Below are 24,238 nucleotides of genomic sequence, written 5' to 3'. Positions count from 1 at the left end.
TATTTAGTTGGGGTTTTTCTTATGCCTTTTTCCCTCCCCACCCCCATCCCCCATCCTGACGTTTGCAGAAAGGAAAAAAGTATGTCTTTACTTGGAGGTTAGCGTGCTCGCATGTATACTTTTTTTTTGAGCGAGTGTGTGTGTGTGTGTGTGTGTGTGTGTGTGTGTGTGTGTGTGTTCGTTCTTTTATTTAACGTTTTTTCACTGTCAAGTGATATTAGACGGGGGCGTGTGTGTGTGTGTGTGTGTGTGTGTGTGTGTGTGTGTGTGTGTGTGTGTGTGTGTGTGTGTAGAGGAGGGTGGTAGAGTGGATAAGAGGCTCATCAGCCAGTACAATATCCGTGAGGGTGTGGGATCGAATCCTGCTCTCGCCCTTTCTCCTATATTTGATTGGAAAATAGAACTGAGCGTAGAGTCATTCGGATGAGACGATAAATCCACGTCCCGTATGCATCACGCACCGGTACACTGAAAAAGAAACCATGGCAACGAGAGTGTTGTCCTCTGGCAAAATTCTGTAGACGAAATCCTCTCGAATACATACATACACACACACACACACACACACACACACACACACACACACACACACACACACACACACATACGCGCACGCGCACAAATACACACAGGAAAATGAGATAAAAGGAATATTAAAGATGAAAAACTCTCCAGAAATGACAGTTGGAAACGATAAAACCTCTCTCTCTCTCTCTCTCTCTCTCTCTCTCTCTCTCTCTCTCTCTCTCTCTCTCTCTCTCTCTTTCTCTCTCTCTCTCTTTCTTTCTCTCTCTCTCTCTCTCACACACACACATACACACACACACACGCGCGCGCACACACACACACACACACACACACACACACACACACACACACGTGTGCCCTGTTCCATGTGTGTGTGTGTGTGTGTGTGTTTGTGTGTGTATGTGTGTATGTGTGTGTGTGTGTGTGTGTGTGTGTTGCAGGTTGTCGTTTTATCGTTTTGAAATATCACTTGTGGGAAGTTTTTATCTTTAATCTTTTTTATTTCATTTTCTTGTACCTTAATGATGCCGCAGATATTTCTTAGTGGCGCATGTAGCCCTTGCAATGTCAGCGTTATATATAAATGCGCTTTTTTTTCTTTTCTTTTTTTTTTTGTTTTTATTAATTCTTCTTTTTTTTCTCTTCTTCCTCTCATGATGATGATGATAATCATAGCTTTTCTTTAGTTGCTAAAACGGCTTTTTCATGCATTTAGGTACCGACTGTATTTTTTCTTGATCGAACATTTTCTTTTGTTTTTATATGGACGGCCGCAATAGCCGAATGGCTAAAGCATTGGACTTTCAATCTTAGAGTCCAGGGTTCGAATTTCGGTGGCGCCTGGTGGGTAAAGGGTGGATATTTTTCCGATCTCCTCTGTCAACAAGTGCAGACCTGTTGGTGCCTGAACCCCCTTCGTGTGTATACGCACGCAGAAGATCAAATACGCACGTTAAAGATCCTGTAATCCATGTCAGCGTTCGATGGGTTATGCAAACAAGAACATACCCAGCACGCACACCCCCGAAAACGGAGTACGGCTGCCTACATGGCGGGGTAAATAAACTAAACGGTCATACACGTAAAATGTTAAATGTTACATGTTTGTCTGAGTGTGTATGTATGCGTGCCTGAAATCTGATTGAATGATACAGGAAACGAATGATGAGTGCCCAATGGCACTTCCCAGGTAGGCAGCCTGTTGTATAAATGACCCCGTGTTTGTAAAGCGCTTAGAGCTTAGTCTCCGACCGAGGATAGGCGTTATACAAGTATCCGTATCAATCATTCAATCAATCAAGTGATGAATGAAGCGCCACCAGAAGGGTCTACTTTGTCTAAAGAATTCTAATGGTATGGCAGACTTTCCTCAGTCGATTGTGGCGTTTATTACATGGGAATCATATAGAAATGGGTGTATTTATTGGTGAGTTATTGTCAGCGCATTGTCCTGGAAGCCATGCATTTCACTGTAGAGTTGATGGCTTTGCGATCGGTTGGATTGTAAGTAGTTAGTATTAAGTTCGTGATTTAATAAGGCTACCTCTCTGCACTGGCTTTAAAATGAAGAAGTAACGAAAGAAAGAATGGAGAAAGAAAGAAAAGAAAAGAAGAGAGCAGAGCTGAGAAAGAGAACATAAACGACATGAAAGAAAGAAAGTAAGGAATATAAAAAGTTGTTTTTTTTTAAGTATATCTAAAATCTCCGAATAAAAAAAAAATAGAGACATAGAGAAAGAGAAAAAAGACCGGAAAAGATAAAAATAAGATAAAATCGACATGAACAAGAAAGATATTATTAAAACAACAACAACAATGAGTACCTGAATGAACGGATAATAATCAGTCATTTAATCAGTCATTACTATGTTCTGTACTAGGCAGGAGAAGGTCGGGGAGAATGTGCATTGAATGAAGGGATTATGACAAGATGAAGGCCGGTGGATGATAGATGAATGAATTAATGAATAAAGAGATAGATAAATATAGTGTATGTCCTGCCTTCATAACAGTTATGCATACATGTAAATAATCTGTGTGAAAGCAAACGCTTTGATTTGTCTTCTTCAACAAGACTCGACGCTGTGTGAGTTTAATTCTTTTATTATATTTTGTTTATGATTGTGTGTGTGTGTTGCAGGCCGGAAAAGTTGGGGGAGTGTGTGTCCGTCAAGGGATTATGACAACATGGCGAGAGGGATGAGGAGGTGGCGCCAGCTGTGGTGTCCACTGTTGCTGCTGCTGTCCCTCCATCTTACTTACGTCACTGCCCTCGCCACCTGGTGGTCAGTTGTCGCCCTTCTTTACTCGCCCTGTTTCCGTGTCACACCCTCACCCCCACCCCTACCCCCACCCCCAGCGGGGTTTTTCGGAAGTAAAGTGTTTTGTTGTCATGGCCCAGGTGTGTGTGTGTGTGTGTGTGTGTGTGTGTGTCCCTGCTTCTGATCGTAGGATTGAAGGGGTAAAAAGTGCTTATTTCGTTGATATGTGTATGTGTTCTTCTGTCAAGATGATATATGTATACATTTTGATATCTGTATATATAGATGTATTGATATATTGGCTGTCTCTGTTTCTGTCTACCTCTGTTCGTCTGTCTGTTTTCGTTCGTATCTGTCTTGTGTATTGTGTTGATGTGTTTACACTGTTAGTAATTATGTGAGAAGGGTATTTGTGTGGGTGTGTTTTGTTTTTTTGTTTCGATTTGTATTGGAGTTTTTATTCTCCACTTGTTCGTCTGCATGCTTGATTCTTTGTCTTCTTTTTCGTTTATCTGCCCCTCCCCCCCCCCCTTCTTCCCCCCCTCTCTCTCTCTCTCTCTCTCTCTCTCTCTCAAAGATATATATCATAACTACAGACTGTTTAAAACTGGTTTTCTAAAGATATATATCATAACTACAGACTGTTTAAAACTGGTTTTCAGTGTGAGCAATATTTTGAATATGTGGATAAAAAGTGTTTTAGGGACTGTTTAGTAAAACTACGGCTTGGTTTGCTCCCAATAAATGGATCATTTTTTAGAAGAACATTCAAATGTAATTCAAATTACGCATGTAAACGTTGTAATGTAATCGAAGATGAAAACCATTTTATAAACAATTGTGTCCTTTACAATGACCTGCGGCAAAAACATCTGAACTCTGAAGGTCAATCGTATGTTCACTTGATGAAGAATGGTTCTGTTTACAGTATTCGTAAACTATGCGTTTATATATTTAATGCCCTGAAGATACGATAGGAATTCTGTGACAACAATGATGAAAGTTAGAATTAATTTACAATGCACGAGAAGCACTTTTGTTCTACAGGTTAAGTTAGTACGTATTTTACATTTTGTTGTGGTTGAGTGATCACCATATTGTGTACTTTTGACCTCTTTCTAGGGGCCGGAGGCCTGGAGATTAAAGTTTTGTTCTTGTTCTTGTTCTCTCTCTCTCTCTCTCTCTCTCTCTCTCTGTGTCTCGTGACCTCTGCTTTGACTTGTTGACTGGTAAGTTTTCTATTTTCCGTTGATGATTTTTTTTATATATTCCTTCTTCTTCCCTTCTTTCTTCTTTTCCGCTTCATTCCTCATTGTATTCCCTTCTCTTCTTTCCATCTGTCTTCATTCTTTCATGTCTTTCTTTGTATTGGTTCTCAGTACTTTCATTTTTCCTTACAATTGTGTTTGGGGTGGTCACCTGAATTACAGAGTTAATCTTCGGGTTTGCTGACGGTGTTGATATTTTTTTGTTGTCGCTGCTGCTTCTTACCATTAAGCATTTGATGGCAGTGATGTGCTGTGTTATGTTGGTGTTTGCACAGCTGTTGATATTAGCCATATATACGAGTTACCTGGTTCCCTGGTGTTTATTGTTGGCAATGGTGAATGTGACGTGCTTTGGTTTGCTGAGATTTGCACCTGTGTGATTTGAGACTGATGGCGCCTGTGTCAATTTATATATATATATGTTTTATTATGTCACTTAGTTTTCTATTTGTATATTTTTAGCCATTGTCATGTGAAACTGTGTAGACTTTGTACATATTTTACGACACTTAGTCTTAAATTTGTATATTTTATTGTAAAGCGCGGTGAGCCTCACCTGAGATGGGGGTACTGCACTATATAAGCCTGCATTTTATTATTAATATTATTATTTATCTGATTCGTTTTACAGCAGATCACATTTCTTCTTCTTTTTTTCTCGTTATGTTTTAGAAAAAGAGAGAGGGAAGAACACCTTCACTGTGTCGTTTCCATGGTGTGATGCAGAGTTTGGGGAGTGTTATGATTTCGAGAAGGCAACAAGATTAAGTTATCAAAGAAGGTCAAGTGTATTTTGACTTTGCGCTATCATTCAAACAAACAAGAACGTCCACGTTCTGTGTGATCTGTCTGTCGGTCGCTCTTGGTCACGGGCATGGTATTGGGAGACAAACGTACATGCTCACTGTCAAAGTCGGTCCGACGAAGAATTGTTATCGGTCAAAGATCATTTCCACCACAACTAACACCAGCACTCTCTCTCTCTCTCTCACTCTCTCTCTCTCTCTCTTTCCCAATACCTCTCTCCCTCGCAACCCCCCCCCTCTCTCTCTCTCTCTCTTCCCCAATACCTCTCTCCCTCGCAACCCCCCCCCCCTCTCTCTCTCTCTCTCTCTCTCTCTCTGTACCTTTCCCTGACTTTCTCATCATGTCCGTCTCTCTGTCTCTCACACACTTCCTTTGTCTCTCACTGTCTCTCTGTCCTTCTCTCTTTCTCTGGCTTTGTTGCAGTCTGGCTCTGTCTCCTTCTCTCTTTCTCTCTGTTCGATGTTGTTTCTGTTTTATTGTCCGAGTATGAAAATACTAAGATCGACTTCTATTTCCATTGCAGAAACACACAAAAATAAGACAAGGATTTGTTATCCATGAGTAAAATAATGCATTAGAAGGCAGTTAACTGTGGCTGATTGAATGCAGGTATGTTCTCAAGAGAGCACATGAAATTACTGTACGTGTGTCACTGAGTGGATTGTCGAGTTTCTTTGTATTGTTTCTTTGAATCGTTGACGTGATACTTTGCATATATTTGATTGACACTTATTTGATTGCAGTGTCTAAACTTGTTAGATCACAGAGAGTATTGTAATCTGTTGATGACGTAAACAAAACAGATTGTTTCCCCCTTGTCAAAAGACCTTTTTTAGGCAATGACTCTCGCTCTCGCTCTCTCTGTCGCTCTGTCTCTCTCTCCCTCCTTTTAAATTTATCCCACGTCTCTCTGTCTTGCAAAACGTTGCCACGTTCCTTAAAGCGTTGTTCAGTTATTCCCCTTTTGGAGGGCCAAAGGCATGTTCATAAATAAACCTTCCTGAACCTGCAACTGATCTGAATCTCTTTCTCCACCTTCTGCCCCGAACTCCCCCGCCGCTGCATCCCACACCGTTCCCCACATCCTGACGAAGAGAAAAACAGGGAGAGAAAGAGAGAGGGGGAGAACAGAGGGCAGGGGGGGGAGTGCTGAAAACGGGTATATGCTGCAGCCGCCCTCTCATGCTATTTCACCAACAGCGAAAAGGGAGGGACGGGGAAGAGAACACACGGGGGGGAGGAGGGAGGGGAGTTGGGGGGGGGGGATATATACTTCAGGATCCCACACTGGGCCTCGGTTGATAAACCCGAGATATTTTCCTGTCTCCCACCTTCCACCCGCCTACACCCGGCCTTCTTCACCCACCTACCCCTCCCCCCAGGTGCCTTCAGGTACTCTGTGGCCCCCTCCCCCCTCACACACCTCCCATCCCCCCTCCCCCACGCTCCTGTCTTCACCCGCCATCACCCTCCACTGCCTGGCCCCCCTGGAGCGAACACGAGCGCTTCGTCATAATAATATTTCTGGGCCCCTCTTTTCAAATAATCAAGAAAATGAGGAGAGAAATAGGATCGTAAAAAACAAAAAATCATTCAGATAGACACGAAGTGAGAAGCGGTTGTGTGTGTGTGTGTGTGTGTGTGTGTGTGTGTGTGTGTGTGTGTGTGTGTGTGTGCGCGCGCGTTTGTGCGCACGTCACGTGCATACCCATCCGTTTATATGTGTGGAAGTCTATACGTGCGTGCGTGTGTGTGTATGTGTGTGTATGGGGGGTGAGAGGCGCGTAGCTTCCGTCGTCAGAACTGTGGTATTCTTTGTCAACATTCACCTCTTCAGTATAAGAGCGTTCCGCTTGTAATATTTTGATGATGGTAATTGGGGTGAAACGCTGTTAATGTTGTCTCTTTCGCCGTTCGTATGGAGAGAGTTAACAAAATTTATTCTTCTCTTAACCCTCTTGCATTCAATCCGACCACAGCCAAACATTATGTAGACTTTCTCTGTGACCGTGTTATAAGCGGATGGGTTCATGTGCATAGAACAAAACGTGACAGTCATTTCACAGTGACTGACAGTCATAATCAATGCAGGCTGTCTGGATGTAGAGTAGTATCAGCGCGAATTTGTATTACTGGGAAGCTTTGTTCTTTCTTTCCTTGTTTTTTTAACAGTTGTGGTTTGAACTATATTTCTCTTATCTGTCACAGTAAAAAATTTAAAAAAATTTTAAAAGTCAATTTCTGCTCGAAGGGTTGTTGTGTTTTGTTTGGTTGGTGTATCAGTTTTATTTCTTCCTCATGTTTCATACTGTATTATTTTGCAAGATGCTGCTTTGTAAATTAAAATTCTATTAAAAAAAACAAAAAAAACAAAAAAAAACTACTACTTCAGAAACAAAGAAACACATATACCCACAATGTTCTAGTCTAATTGATGGAAAATGTTGGGTTTTTTTCCTCGGTCATTTCATCGTAAAATTCTATTGCGAAACCAGACGAGCGTGTCAGTTTTCTTAGTTACAGTTCTCACAATGATGTTTTAATCACTCACCCTCCGTTCTCACTTTTTTCCTTATGTCATAGTAAGTTGTTGTGTATGTCTGTTTATTTGGAATCAATAGGAACTGCGTTTGTTTGTTTCTGGTATTTTGTTCTGTGTCTGTATACCATTTACCATATGAATTATCAAAACAAATGTAGAGAGAAAAAGAAAACATGGAGATCTTGCTAAATGAAGATCACTAGTGCACGTCGTAAATAATCAGTTTGAAAATGGAGTCACTTTAGCTGGACGAAATAATACATAGCTTTACTATCTTGTTTACAGTTACTAAGTACAGCAGTCTAGCGGGTAACTCTTTTCGTGAATGCTGTTGTTAAAGGACAGTGCTGAAGAGGTAGTGTTCTTTTTTCGGCCTCAGTACAGAAAAAAAAAGTCCTTACCCTGTTTCCCTCCATTATTTTCTTTGATGTTGATGGAATAGTTGGCGAGATGTGAATCATAACCGCATCTTTTTATCTGCCCGCGGATTTATACTGCCCCTATTTTTTCAACGTGTACCCATAATCCAAGCATTTCCTCTTGCTTAAATATTTATTGTGATCGTGTTTCTTTTTCTTCTTTTTTTTTCCTTGAGATATATTTTCCATTTGGGCTGTCCATATGTCTGTCTGTGTGTATGTTCCCCTGGCTCTTCTTCTTTTTACCCTCCCGATCATTTTCTCTCTCTCCCCCACCCCCTCTCTCTCTTTCTCTGTCTCTCTCTCTCTCTCTGTCTCTGTCTCTCTCTCTCTCTCTCTATTTATCTAATTATGTTTTTGTTCGTGTGTGCGTGTATGTGTTGTCTGTGCGTGCGTGCTTGCGTGCGTTTGTATATATGTATATATATATATATATATATATATATATATATATATATATACATATATATATATATATATATATATGTATATATATATATATATGTGTGTGTGTGTGTGTGTGTGTGTGTGTGTGTGTGTGTGTGTGTGTTTTCACCTAAAAGGCTCTGGTATTCCTGATGATTAATGGTTGGCGTAGCGTTGTTGCAGTTAGACATCGTACTGTGGTGCTGGAGCAAAAAATCGATGTGCAGATTTTCTGTGTCGTCGATCGTTCTTTTACGTGTATATTATTCGGTGTGTTGACATGGTTTGACGGTTTATGAAACATTCAACGTTTTGTGAGATCTGTATTTTTGGAAACACGTTGGCACCTGCCACCACAGAGGGGGGGTTAAAAAAAAACGGTAAAGAGGTTTTGCCTGTCGATCACGGGTATGTATCGTTGGGAGTTATTTTGGTTTCGGGAAACATCATCATAACACGACAGAGGGGTATGATGGGGAAGTGTACCGTAGGCAGGTGGTGATACCGATAATTCCTTTGCTTTCCGCCCGTTCCCCTTGGCTGGGTCCTGGCCTGAGCTGTTATCACAGTAAACACGCGCGCAGAACAGGTAACAAGCGCATGGCAATTTTAAGCCTATAAGATGCGCGCGCAGTGCTTTATGTAAAAGAAGCAGCGGTTTGGTGGGTAGTTTGGGCGGTGTGTCAGAAGGGTAAGGTTTTGAGTGAAATCAGTTTTCGTACATTGTGTAGTCTAGTCAAGTCAAGTAGACTTTATTATCTTCAAAGCGAATTCCACATTTGGTCGTCTTGCTCATGTTCACAATACAAACATAAAATATGCATTTTAAAGACACGTCTGTGCTTCCATAATTTTCATTTCCATTTGCACAACATATTCAACCAAAACTATGATGTTGATAAAGAAATACAAGCTGTCAAGCTGTAAAACAACACAACATAGATTAAGCAAATGAAGTAGAAAAACAAAAAATTATAATATCATTATTACAGTAACTAAATGAACATCTCAACTTAAAGTTCAAAATCAGCGTAAAAAACATAAATTCTACAGTAACGTCAACGAAATCCCCCTCGTCCTTCATACCTCTGTCCTTCTCTCTCTGTCTCTCCCTTCTCCACCACCCCCATTTTTACCAGTATTTTCTTAGTTCAGTCCATTATTGCATCTATTTGGATTGTTAGTTATCATTTACTTTCGGAATGAAGATGGCTACATCCCAAGGTTCTCAAGAAATTGTCTCACTGGTGTTTGTTTCTGACTTCATACGTCGCTGTCTCTCTCTCTCTCTCTCTCTCTCTCTCTCTCTCTCTCTCTCTCTCTCTCTCTCTCTCTCTCTCTCTTTCTGTTTTTTTTCTTTCTTTTTGTCTGTCTATCCATTATTTCTTGTTAGATGTTTAATCTGTAAACCAGATATGAGTGTTCTTATGATTTTGTGTGTGTGTGTGTGTGTGTGTGTGTGTGTGTGTGTGTGTGTGTGTGTGTGTGTGAGGGAGGAGGTAACTAAATTGACGAAGAGAATACTTAGTTTAATTGAAAGCTTCCTGTTTCCACTCCCACCCACCCACCCATAAAAAAATATGGCAAACATTATTGGAGTGCGTAGTGGCCTAAATGTAATTTGGTTGAAACTTCCTAAAATGTTCACAGCATGACGATGAAAGTCTGGGTTCCAGACCCTTCAGTGCTTAGCCGACAGTTCAGAACGAGAGAGAGAGAGAGAGAGAGAGAGAGAGAGAGAGAGAGAGAGAGAGGAGGGGGACTGACGAAATAGAGTCAAAGAGAGAGAGAGAGAGAGAGAGTGTGTGTGTGTTAGCACTGGGGTATAACGCACGCTAGGTAACAGCTTAAAAAAGAAGTTTCGGTAACACAAGCTACCTGTACAAAAAAAGAAAAGAAAAGAAAAGTGTGTCAGACAGAGAGACTGTGAGTGCCGGGAGCAGGTGTAAGAGACAAGCGACTTTCCCGGAGCAGCAGACTGCAGAAGAAAGAAAGGAAGCCACGAGAGAAGAGAGAGTTCTGGCTGTTGTCAGACTATGAAGTTCGGAACGGATCATTCGTTTCTTATGCATAAGGGAGAGAGGGGAGGGAAGGGAGGAGGGGAGGGTCTTCTGCGGCTGCCTCGGTGCTTCAGGAACTTTCTGTGAAATGTCAAGGGCTTAAAGGGTGGAGCTGATATCCGTGACCAGACCACATGTCCTGTTTTCTTAGGCAAGAGGCATGCGTGGCAGGGGTAGGTAGTGTTTTGGCCACTCCTTGTTTGGCGTGGAAGAGTTTAGCTGGAGATGGTCTTGCAGTATGTCGGGCAAGACATGAAATGTTTTTTCACGAGTTGCTGTGCATGTGCTGGTAACAGTTTTCTGTGGCATACCGCAGATAAATGGCATACGTATAGTTTATAAACAGTTGATGAATGGTTGGAAAAAAAGAAAAGAAAAAAAGAGTGGCACGGCATTGCAGCAGCGCGCTCTCCCCAAAGAGAGCAGCCCGGACGTTTCACACAGAGAAATCTTGTCGTGACAAAGAGTACGATGCAGTGCAATGTGTGCTTTACATTATTGTGGATTGTAATTGTTTTACTGGGTAACGAAAGTGGAGTCATTGAGTGGTTTCTGGCGGGTGGATTACGAGACTCATGGTAGCTTTTACTGTAGTCCTGACGTCGCATCGTGTTCTCAAGCGCCAGAGAGTCCATTATGGTAAACTGTATGTGACAACATGCGTTTTCAGTGTCGGGTTGGAATATAAGATATTTTGACACACAAGGGCAGACTATTAGACACGGCGCAAGTGAATTCCTACAGGTCCACAGACAGAGGGTATGTCTTCCTATGGTTGAAATCAGAAACTCACTTTCTTTACCAGTTGAACAGAAAGGACAATCACCCCAAAGTGTCTTCACTTCACCTCTCGCCTACTGTCATTGATTGCATCTGTGCAAGTGCTTGATTACAGCGCACACGCTTATTTATAGCGCTCCTTTCCTTTTCTTTTGAGGTGTAAAGTCCTGCACCTTGTATAAATCAAAAGCGCGGCTTCGGCAAACAAATGTGGACAGCCTTTCAAAATATACAAGACCTACCGGCTATGCATAGACTTTCGGTAACCTAAGTATAGACAGTGGTACAAAATGCAAGAGATGTTGGTGGAGTCCTGTCCCTGCTGGATAGTGCGAGGCCCTCCCATCTGGTAGGCGTTACAGATCTGTTCGGTGTAAGACAGTGTAGTACGGAGGAAGTCTGGTCTTCTCGGATCTGCCGAACTGGCATGTGTCTTGAGGGGTGTGGCTGTATTGCTACAAAATGTCTTCGCCAGTGCACGTGCCTGAATGAATGTGGAAGGGAACGGAGCATCTTTTTTTCTGAGTTATTATTTTCCCCATGCAATATGCTATTGAAATCTGACAGTCAGTTAAGCTTTTTTTTTCCCATTATAATCTCATTTCTACAGAGTGAAGCACTTTTTTTTATATTAAATCCGTGCTCATTTTATCCAAATAAACAGTTATTTAATTATTGTTTTAATTGGCTCATTTATTCTTTCTTTCTTTTGTTAATTCGTTCGCTCAGTTGTCCAAGCGAACGTGTGTTCGTTCAGACGGTATACACGCGATTTTATTAAGTTTGCTGATATTTCTCCCTCATATATCATAGCTGTGCAAAACAACAACAAACAGCTATATCATAGCTGTGCAAAACAACAACAAACAGCTATATCATAGCTGTGCAAAACAACAACAAACAGCTATATCATAGCTGTGCAAAACAACAACAAACAGCTATATCATACCTGTGCAAAACAACAACAAACAGCTATATCATACCTGTGCAAAACAACAGCAAACAGCTAAATCACAGCTGTGCAAAACAACAGTTTCAGTTTCAGTAGCTCAAGGAGGCGTCACTGCGTTCGGACAAATCCATATACGCTACACCACATCTGCCAAGCAGATGCCTGACCAGCAGCGTAACCCAACGCGCTTAGAAAAACAACAGCAAACAGCTATATCATAGCTGTGCAAAACAACAGCAAACAGCTATATCATAGCTTGCAACAGCTATATCAACAACAAACAGCTATATCATAGCTGTGCAAAACAACAGCAAACAGCTATATCATAGCTGTGCAAAACAACAGCAAACAGCTACATTATAGCTGTGCAAAACAACAACAACCAGCTATATCATAGCTGTGCAAAACAACAGCAAACAGCTACATTATAGCTGTGCAAAATAACAACAACCAGCTATATCATAGCTGTGCAAAACAACAACAACCAGTTATATCATAGCTGTGCAAAACAACAGCAATCAGCTACATCATAGCTGTGCAAAACAACAACAAACAGCTATATCATAGCTGTGCAAAACAACAACAACCAGCTACCACAACAACAGCAACAACAACAAACAGCGGACATTATTTGAAAAACTCGGGCATCAAAGATACGTTTATGACGCAATACTTTCACATACGAAACAGGTAAGGAGCCACAAAGCAATACTATCATAACAAAACAATTCGGGCACTTGTCATGTCCCGTTTGTCAAAGTGTGCGTTCTGAAAGATTCGCCGTCGTTTTGATTTGTGTGATCCAGAACGCGGCTGCAACCACTTCGTAGGTTTGAAATTAGATTGTCTTTGAAGACAGTATCTCCGTGCCAAGACTACCTCTTCCTGGTCTGGCCGAAGATGAAATGCTCTCAGATTTTTTACATCCGTGTTCAACTTACAATTGCCCTTTTTACTTGCATCCATGTTTGAAGGTGTGGGGCTGTGACGGGCAGAAAAACAGAAGGAAGAACAGGTCATCATTGTATGGCATTATCTTTTTAGCATTACTTTTTTTTCTTTTGACATCTCTCTCTCTCTCTCTCTCTCTCTCTCTCTCTCTCTCTCTCTCTCTCTCTCTCTCTCTCTCTCTCTCTCTCTCTCGTTGTAATGTGATCGAAGATGAAAACCATTTTATAAACAATTGTGTCCTTTACAATAACCTGCGGCAAAAACATCTGAACTCTTAAGGTCAATCGTATGTTCACTTGATGAAGAATGGTTCTGTTTATTCGTAAACTCTGCATTTATATATTTAATGCCCTGAAGATACGACAGGAATTCTGTGACAACAATGATGAAAGTTAGAATTAATGTACTATGCACGAGAAGCACGTTTGTTCTACAGGTTAAGTTAGTACTATTTTACATTTTGTTGTGGCTGAGTGATCACCATATTGTGTACTTTTGACCTCTTTCTAAGGGCCAGAGGCCTGGAGATTAAAGTTTTGTTCTTGTTCTCTCTCTCTCTCTCTCTCTCTCTCTCTCTATATATATATATATATATATATATATATATATATATATATATATATATATACAACACTTATACACACAATAATTATATATAAATAATTATATATACATATACCCAGATATATATATACAACACTTATACACAATAATTATATAAAAATAATTATATATACATATACCCATATATATATATATATATATATATATATATACAACACTTATACACACACATATATATATCCTGTTTTGCCTATCAAAGTACATTTTCTTCTAATTGGTGCACACCGGACAGTTTTCTTGCCCCATGTAATTGAAGGGGGACAACCCAGACCACAACTCAGGAATGGTGAACAGGAAGGTATGGGGGCAGGGCGGGAGAATTAAAAATCGGCTCGTTCTGGGCTCGAACGACCTTGGATATTTTCACTTGGCCGTGGTGTGTGTGTGTATGAGCATGCGCACGTGCACGTATGTGGGTGTGTATTTCAGTGTGCGCGCGCGTCCGTGGCTGTGTGTGTGTGTGTTAGCGAGCGAGGAGAAAGGTCACTGAAAGCGCTACGCATGCATTCAAAGCAAAAAGCTCACAGGCTGATAGATGACCCTCCACCACTACATCAACGATGAAAAGAAGAGAGAAAAAAAACCCACACCAAAAAGTAGTGTTGAGATCATCAAGTCCATTCTCCGGCCACCCACACCGCTGCCTCTCATCACACTCCACCACTCATTAGGCCCTGTTCCGTGCCAGTGGAAACCTTGCAACATAACTTTGGAAAAGAGGAGATAAACACCGGTGGGGGGGGCTTGAGGGGTGGGGGTGGACGGCTGGGGGGTAAGGGCAGAGATGCGATGAGTTTTGCGGAGCGATTTAATCGAATCAAAACCTAATGGAGCAAGCGCATGTGGCGCATCTGGGGAGCACGTGGTGGTGCAGCGGTGGGTCGTCTGGCGCGTGTGTGTATGCGTGTGTGTTTAGGTTGTGTGTGTGTGTGTGTGTGTGTGTGTGTGTGTGTGTGTGTGTGTGTGTGAGTGTGTGTGTGTGTCTGTGTGTGTGTGTGTGTGTGTTTAGGTTGTGTGTGTGTGTGTGTGTGTGTGTGTGTGTGTGTGTGTGTGTCTGTGTGTGTGCGTGTGTGTGTGTGTCTGTGTGTGTGTGTGTGTGTGTGTGTGTGTGTGTGAGGGTGGTGGGGAATTCAGCTACGGGTAATTTTGTGAAGGAATGATGTGGATGTCGAGCGCGCATGATATGCTTTGTATTCCTTTTTTTTTATTAAAAGTTTGTGCGAACGATTATTTATTTGTATAGAATTGAAAGCGTAAGCGCGAATGTGCACGCGTGTGTGTGAGTGAGTGTGTGTGTGCGCGCGCGCGCACACGCACATGCGCGTATGTGTTTCCCAAATGTCACATCTGCAACTCAATTATGTGATTAATGAATACGCTTTCTTATCAGTTCCCTTTCCAGTGATAGATATAGAACTTCAACTTCCCAAAATGAGTCTTTCTCTTCATCCTCTCTCTTTTTCTTTGAATCAGTAAATCACACACACACACACACACACACACACACACACACACACACACACACACACACACACACACACACACGCACGCACGCACGCACGCACACTCGACACCTCTCACACACTTAGAGAGAATGAGAGTGTCTCAGAGAGGCAGAACAGTTTACACCAGCATCCACTTCCTTCCCGCTCATTTCCTTTACCACTGTGAAACGACGATAACAGACAGACAGCAGTGATCTAAAGAGGTTATTCCTGATTGGTTAAAGCCTGATAACACCATTACTTCCATTTCCGGTTCCGGTCATCTTAGTTCCCAATTGCACGAGGTGCCTTCATTTTCCTAATTATTTCAAATTCTGGCACTGCCACATGGCACACACAGTTTATCAAAGGTAGTGGAATGACACAGCAGTGTCTCTTCCGATCTGTTTGTCATCCTTGGCAGATTTATTCTTCTTATTATGGGCTTACTTGCAATGTGTTAGCAGTATTTCAGATTGATTATTCAGAGAGAACTGTATGAGGTGAAATTCTTTTGATATTTATGACTTTCGTTTGCATTTCTTTTCAGATCGATGGATTATTAAAATTTAAAAAAAAGGTTGAGTGTTTTAGTTTTGTGTTATTGCTAATGATTTTGTTATTGTTGTCAGAAAATTAATGTATAGCAGACACATAATACAATGTCCGTAATCATGCTTTAATTTCTTACTGTATTTATTGCACCGAATACTGGCTTTGCTGGAAAGGAATTACCGTGAGCCGCAATTTACTGTGGGGTCTTGATTCTTTTATCGATATGTTTCGCTGGCACATTTACTGATAAGGTATCACACATTTAGCCGAGTTTAGGATGTACGTTTACTAGGAAGGTATTATACATTCAGAACACAGTTAAGAGTAGTCACCAAATTACGTTACTTGTCAAATTTTGTAACCAGACATGTTTTGATTTCAGAACACAGTTAAAGATCAGTCACCAAATCACGTTGCTTGTCAAATTCTGAAATCAGACTCAGTTTGCTAGACTGCTAAGGATAACGAGACAAAGCAAGTAGTTTATAATTATAGCAGTTGCATCTTTAAGTCACTGACCATTCTTTGTAGTAGAACTGCCCCTGCTTTTCCTTGCCTGAAATGCCGCGCCATCCAGCGTACAGTGACATAGGTAAAGTAAGCGGAAGAACCAGAATGCCTTCTCCTTGGTTTTGCTGGAACCACGTCCTTACAGTCAAGGCAGGATAACCAAATGATGATGACAGAAGTGCACGTTCAGATCTCTGTTGGTGTTTCCTTCTCATGTGGATGCGTAATGGAAGAGGATCAAGACGTAGTTCCTCCAGTCACCTGAACCAGTGCACTGCAGGTTGATGGCTTGTTTGTTGTTGTTTTAGAGAGGTTCGGTATAAAACAAGTGATTGCTTTTTATCCTGCAGAGGGCTCAGTGGGCTTGCTATCTTCGCTGAGCTGTACAGAAAAAGGGACAGTTCATCCTCAGGTTGTATAGTAAAACTTACGGAATTGCCTCCTGTTCTGAAAAAAAGGGGGAAAGAAATCTGACTAAGTATATATGTTTATACTTCCCTTGTCTGCCCGCTTTCACTTCTTCCCCTTGATTTTCAGTTCAGCAGTAGTTAATCTGAGAGTAAATAGCCACTGCTGATGACTGTCAGTCCATTAAAAAAAAAACAACCAAACAAACAAACAAAAAAAACAACAACAAACAAACCTAGAACAGCAGCTATTTTCTCCACTCCATTATCTGACAAGGTAATGATCACAGAAATAATTCAGCAGCCAGTGCAGACACTCTGGGTGCCATCGTTTATTTTTCCACTTTTACTCTGGTCGACACCCGTCTGGTGCTTTCATAATGCTAGCAGATAGATAGCTGAGCCATGCACTGCCAAAATATTAACAAGAAACATATTTTCGAGCACAGCTTATGAAGAAAAAAAACGCCACGAAAATGTTACATCCAGACAACCCAAGAGGTTAGGTTTACAAACGCAGAGAAAAATCGAGGCATAGAAAAGAACCAAAAAAGAGAAGGATATAATTATCATATCGAGATAATCTGTAGCGGCTGGGCGTAAAACCTCGGAGAAGATTCGCCGCTTCCAGGAATAAAGGGAGAAATACCGCGAACTGGTAGGGGCTGACTGTCTGGCGGTAGCCCAATGCAAAAATACCTTCACAGATTTGACACCGGCTGTATCTGCAGTGGAAATCGGCATTTCCAGCAGTCTGCGTTTTTATAACGTACCAAAGCCACAACTGTTTATGTAATAATGATAATGATGATGATGGTTATTATCATGGTGATGAGTAATGATACACTTATTAAGCGTATTCAATACATCTCAAAGCACTTAACAATGTCAGTCAAACCACGCAAGAACACACACACAGAGACACACAGACAGACACAGACAGACAGACAGACAGACACACACACACACACACACACACACACACACACACACACACACACACACACACACACACACACACACACACACACACACACACACACACTTAAAGAAGTATTGTGATGATGATGATTGATACTATAATTATTATTATTATCATCACAGAAAACGGCGCGAAAAGCCTTGTGAAGGCAAGATACACAGTTTTAACCAGCACGGACCAACTAGATATGATCATGTCCTTCCAAAATATGGAAAAAAAAGAAAAACTGATGGTGCTAATCGGGCCGAGGACCACGTGTTCATTATCTATCCGTCAGTTTGTTTGTCTGCCTGTCTCTCCGTCCATCTCTCTCCGTATATGTCTGTGTGCCTGTCTGTCTGACTCTTTGTCTGTCTGTCTGTCTCCCTCTTGCTTGTCTCCCTCTTGCTTGGGGTTGAAAAGCACCGTCAGTTCCTAAATCGAATCGGTTTATAATATCTCATCTCCAGTTGACTCTTGATTCAGTGTGTTCGGATGAATGAAAACACCACCACCACCACCACCAACAACAACATTACAGTTGACACTGAAATGAGAAAGATCTGCGGATGTAGATTTACGGAAGTTCCCTTTTTGAAATGTAAGCAAAATTATCTTGATTTATATTCGCCATCAGTCTTGTCTTTTCATTTTCAATTTTCATTATTTATTTATTCTTTTATGGTGGTGGGTGAGGTGTTGTGTGTGTGCGTGTGGGTGTGTTCGTGCGCGCACGCATGCGCTCGTGTGTGTGTGTGTGTGTGCGCGCGCGCGCTCGTGTGTGTGTGTGTGTGTGTGTCTGTGCGCGCGCGCTCGTGTGTGTGTGTGTGTGTGTGTGTGCAGGGTGTTAAGAGCCTAGGACGGACAGTATCATGTTTGTCACGCACATACTGACACCATAAGTGATGTAGTAAGACTCTGAGAGAGAGAGGCTTATGTGGAAACTGTCCCTCAGATCAACAAAACACTACAGCCTGTGAATCATTAGCAATAAAGATTATATGAATGGGCCCCACACACACATACCTCATCCAGACACCAGAATGGAAACAACGTTGGCTGCCTGACTGTGAATGAGGGTGGAGATTGGCCGGGAAAGAACGAGAGAAACTGTTTAAGTTAAACTTCAGAATTCCGTAAGTATCATTAAAAAAAGTACCCAGATTGATAATAGCGAGAATGCACTAACTTTATTACGTAGGTAATTCCGTAGATATCATTAAAAGGCAGATTTGATAATAACGAGAATGCACTTATTTCATTAAGTAGGTCCAAATTTGACATTCAGAAAATGGTACAGCACACACACACACACACACACACACACACACACACACACACACGCGCGCGCGCGCGCGAGAGAGAGAGAGAGAGAGAGAGAGAGAGAGAGAGAGAGAGAGAGAGAGAAGCTAAAGCCGAAACTAAAACTTCGTGTTCTATTGAAATGAAGCAAAACTGTCCTCCTCGAGTAAACTGGAAGGGGTAGCGCTTGGAACACGACACCGGCTAAATTTTGAGAAAGGTCAGAGCAAGCAAACTGACTTCCTTCCACAGCTGACAGTGATGCGATGGGCTGCCAAGATGGCTACCCCCAGATCGACACGGATAAAGACAACCGAAAATGAAAATAAAAAGAAGAAAAAGGAAAGGAAAGAAATGGGATATGAAGACAGAGAGAGAGAGAGTGTGTGTGTGTGTGTGAGAGAGTATTTTGCAGTAATCCTCCATACTCCAATAGGAGTGAAAGGATAATTAAAACTTGAAACTTGTGTGTGTGTGTGTGTGTGTGTGTGTGTGTGTGTGTGTGTGTGTGTGTGTGTGTGTGTGTGCTGGTGTTTGAGAGTGGTTATGGTACGTTACTATGCTTCCTTCATATGTGTGACATTTATTAACCTAAAGTGGTAAAGAAACGGGACCCTGTCTATCTATCTATCTATCTATCTGTCTGTCTGTCTGTCTGTCTGTCTGTCTGTCTGTCTGATTGATAGATGTCTGTCTGCCTTGTGATGAATCGATCAGTGTATGGACTGATGGAAACGGTTGTCTGTCTGTGTGAATTGGTATATTCGTTATGTTTATGATATATACATGTCCATTGACCAAATTTCTGTGTGACGTGCATTGTTTACGGTGTTTTGTGTTGCTGTTTTTTCGTGTGTATCAGTTCAGTATTGGTGTGTTCATTGATTTAGTTGAGTATCTTTGTTATTTTTGGTTTATTTGTTGTCGTTTTTATTCATTCATTTATCGTGTTAAATCAGTTGATATTTTGACGTGGTTTCCAACTTGTAACTCTTTTAGCTCGTCAACGAAGGCATGAAATTGCTCAGGAAACATTCTGTAGCACAACGTTAATGATACAAGTCCAGCTACTACTACCACTACAACTGCTGCTGCTGCTGCTACTACACAGCAAGAGTGATGATAACAGCAACAACTACTACTACCACCACAGGTACTACAAGAAGAAGAACAACAACAACAACAACAAACAACAACAACAACTTCTACTACTACTACTACTACTACCACTACTACCACTACTACTACGGCGACGATGATGATGACGACAAAGAGAACGACGATAGCACCACCAATCGGAAAACATTCAACACTGTATGTTGCTGTATAACAAAATAATAAATTTAACTGTTTACGTTAGCACTGTTGAATTTCAGAGTCTGTTTATCTCACTTAAACACACAGACACACAGTTTCAAGCGCACACAGACACACGAACGCACACAGACAGACAGACATGCTCATACACACACACACTACTGCCACCGCCATCATCACCGCTGTCACCTACAACAGTAACATCCGAACAACGAAAACAACTAAGTGCCAACACACACACGCTTGACGAAGTAGAACTCTTTCCTTCCGGCAGATTTGAAGTGGAAAGGTATGGGCAGATTCCTAAGCTTATTTGGCAGCGCCTTCAAACACACACGACAAGAAAGGTTTAAGAGAACGGTCGTTCCATTGCGTTCTCCATGTTTCTTCCTGTGGAATTTAAAGTGTTTCTCGTCCCCACTCTCACTCTCCCCCCTCCCCCCACCATCTCCCCCAGCTCACATCAGAGTGATTTGGTGTGCACATCGTCCAAGAGTCCTTTCCTGATCCCTGGCTCTCTCTCTCTGTGTCTGTCTGTCTCTCTGTCTCTGTCTCTCTCTGTGTCTCTCTGTCTCTGTCTCTCTCTGTCTCTCTGTCTCTGTCTGTCTCTCCCTCTCTCTCTCATATTGTGTAGAACGGTGTTTAGTGCTGCTGACAAGATGAAGCCTGCTTCGAGACGAGGTAATCAGTGATGTACTTTGGAGCTAGACACTCTTCAACGTCTTCAGATGCCTTCATGAACCACAGCCATCATATCACGTGCATTCGTGTGTACGAGTGGGTGTATTATTGTCTTCATTTAGGTCGCCACGCTCCATTCGTGGTGAGAAGTAGGTTCAGGTTTTTATCTCTTAGTAAATTATGACATGGGTTATGGAATTTGTATTGTGCGTATTTGATCTTATGTAGGAGGCTGAAGTATTAGCAGGTCTGCTATGCTGCCCGGAAGGGAGCCTAGCGCTCTTAACTATTCATCTGTTGCGCCCTTCGCTTCTCAGCACTGTGGGAGAATCCCCATGAAGTGTCGTACCAAGCTGGTTCCCTATCCTCTCTCTTTCTTTCCCCCCACACACACACACACACACACACACACACACACACACACACACACACACACACACACACACACACACACACACACACACACACACACACACACACACACACACACACACACACTTTACCTTTACACAGCCACACCCGAGCTCACCAGATGCAGTGCTTGAAGGAGAACAGACGTTCTGTTGTGAGAACAGGCAGAAGTTGTTTTTTATTTTGCTTTTTTCCTTTTGTTTCTTGTTTTGCTTTGTTGTTCTGTTTGTTTGTTTGTTTGTTTTAGTCTTTCCGCGACTTTCACATTTATTTCATTATAAAGGAATTTATATGATGCTTTTCTGTATATCAATTTTAGCTTCTGTGCCTATTTATGTGCCATTGCATTCGGTTTGTATGTACAGGTGTTGCATCTGCTAAACGCTTTCTTGTATGTGGCCGAGTTTTTTTGCTCTTTTTCTGCTTTTGTTTATCAATCTGTTTGCTGCTATGACTTTGCATAGTTCTTGCTTTACTGTCATATTATGTTTGGAGCAAAAAAGGAAATTAAGACACGGAGGCCATTATTTTGGTTAGAATTATCTCCTCGAAAACAGGAAAGTTCCAGTTTGAACTAACTGTGATTGTGCCAAGAGTCTGTCTGGGTTGGATTCCTTTTTTTGATTGTTTGTTTGTTTTTGTTGTTTTTTGTTTGTTTGGGGTTTTTTTTGGCAACCGTTTAACTCTGTCTTCGAGTAACTGACTGAATGTCGGTCTTTTCGAAAAGCAACTAAACGAGGACTCATAGGCAACATATGAGATGAACGCTGTTCCTGTTGCTGCATATTCCGGAAGTTATTTCACGAGTCTGCAACTTGTGATACAGAATCGCAAGCATCGTTTCAGCATCATCATCGTCCTTATCACTACCATCATGAATACCATCTACCCAGGCCAGTTCAGTAAGATCAGTTAAGGCATATAGTTGCCGCCGTGCTACAACAAATATTTCCATGTTAGCCTGTTTTTTGCCTGGGTCTACAAACCCGTTTCTCTGTTCTTCTTCCACTGCTGCAGCTGCTACTGTAACTGCTGCTGGTGGTAATATGAAAGAGGGTACATGGAGCTCAATGTATTCTCTTTCATCGTCGTCATCATCATCATGGTTTATATTCGCGAACGAAGATTTGAGAAGGGGGCTGTCCACGTCTGCAGCAGGCTCGTTGGTGGCTGATGAGGCCACCTCGGGACAGCAGGTCCGACAGCAGGTAATATATAATCAAAATACTTATGATCACTTTGGAGCATAATATCCTATAGATACAGGCCATACGGAAACCCTCACCATACGTGAATGATGTAGGACACGAAGATTCAGTCGGGACGGTGGTGGTTGGGATGGTTATGACGAAGATGATGATGACGACGTCGACGAGTATGATGGTAAAAGTGATCGCAAGGTACTTTGCCACGGAGGTGGTGGGGAGGAGTGGAGTGGGTTATAAGGAAAGGACAGTGTCTCCTGAGACACTGGGACAGTTGTGGAGTCTGATTTGTATTTTTTCCTCGTTCGGGAGCCAGGTGCAGATAACAATAATCATACATATCACTTCCATTATTTCAAAAAAAATTATTAGCTTGCTGAGACGTATAATAAAAATTAGAATAAAAAATAGGGGAAAGAAAAAAAAATTGGAGGACGATATAACCCCATGAAAGAAAGCATTTAGTGGCCATATTTCAATTTCCTCAACGGGGGAATGGAAAAAAAAGAGAGAGAGAGATGATAGTCGTGTCCGACTGTTGTAACTGCTGTCCTGAATATCTGGACTATAATCTAATAAAAGTGGAGAGTGTCTTGACCAAGTTACATCACCACTCTTTCGAAAAAAAGAAGCAAAAGGACAGTCGGCGTTGGGATGGTCCCCAAAGGCCAACTGGCTCCCAGGGTTGCAGCACCAAGAGCCAGTGCAGAATTGACTCCCAGTCTGGGAGTCATACTCTTGGCCTCTACAAAAAGCATTCATCATTCAGCTTTCACTTTGATGCTGGTCCACCTATCACACACACACACACACACACAGACACACGCACACACACACACCTATATATGTATTACATATATGTGCGTGCATATATATATATATATATATGCAGTCAACCAGGGTGGGGGTGTTAAAATAATGATTCAAGGGAATGTCGGCCCCTAACTTGCAGAGGCCCCTGCAACAACCAAGCAAACCGCCCAAACTACCTGTGGGGTGGACGATGATGCACGAGATATCCAATACCCAGATGTGACACGACTAGAGTCCACCACCCCCTTACCCCTCCTTCCCTCCAGGCCCATCCCCTGCCTTCCCTCTACCCTGCCTGCTGGTTGAATGGGGTGTGCCGGTGTGGTATGCTGACAGTGGCTGTCACGGCTACTGGGCCCTGACGAGATGTTCAAGCCGCGAAACCAGTGTCACCATCATGGACATACCCAGCACAACACAAAGCCAAGGATATTGCCCTTATTATTCAGCTCACAGAGAGAGAGAAGCGGAGTCGGTGTCATTTCAGTTAGTGGGTACAACCCGTGAAGAGTGTGTTGGGAAGGGGTATACGTGTGTGGGGTGGATGGGTATGCGTGTATATGTGTTTGTGTGTGCGTTTTTGTGAACGTGTGTTTGCGTGTGTGTGTGTGTGTGTGTGTGTGTGTGTGTGTGTGTGTGTGTGTGTGTGTGTGTGTGTGTGTGAGAGAGAGAGAGAGAGAGAGAGAGAGAGAGAGTAGGAACAGAGAATTGTCTTCTTTCTTTCTGCGTATTGTTTTGTTATGTTTGTTTTGTTTTTCTTCGTTTTGTTTTTCTCTCGCTCTTTCATATCCCCCTTCTTTCATTCATTCTTTATTTATTCATTTCTTTTCATTGTTTGACTTTTTCTGTAGAAGTTCGTTCTTTAGTTTATCGTCTTTTCACTGTGATGTTAGACGAGGGTTGGGGGAAAAATCAAGGGAAGAAAAAGAAATGACCGTGTACGCATGCGAGTATGTCAATGTGTGTATGCGTGC

General features: G+C 42.0%; 1 protein-coding gene across 1 annotated transcript in view; it reads left to right on the top strand.

Annotated features, from left to right (window-relative positions):
* Positions 1-24,238, top strand: part of LOC143284995 (protein Wnt-5b-like) — a 124,946-nt gene that overhangs the window by 5,070 nt on the left and 95,638 nt on the right. Inside the window, exon 2 of the mRNA XM_076592159.1 lies at positions 2,669-2,813. Within this exon, the coding sequence (XP_076448274.1) occupies positions 2,716-2,813 (98 nt within the window). The 5' untranslated portion in view covers positions 2,669-2,715. The remainder of the gene's footprint in view (positions 1-2,668; positions 2,814-24,238) is intronic.

This window comes from Babylonia areolata, chromosome 8, assembly GCF_041734735.1.
Source record: "Babylonia areolata isolate BAREFJ2019XMU chromosome 8, ASM4173473v1, whole genome shotgun sequence".
NCBI lineage: Eukaryota > Metazoa > Mollusca > Gastropoda > Neogastropoda > Buccinidae > Babylonia > Babylonia areolata.
The sequence above is the reverse complement of the archived record's forward strand: the minus strand, read 5'-3'. Positions and strand labels throughout refer to the sequence as shown.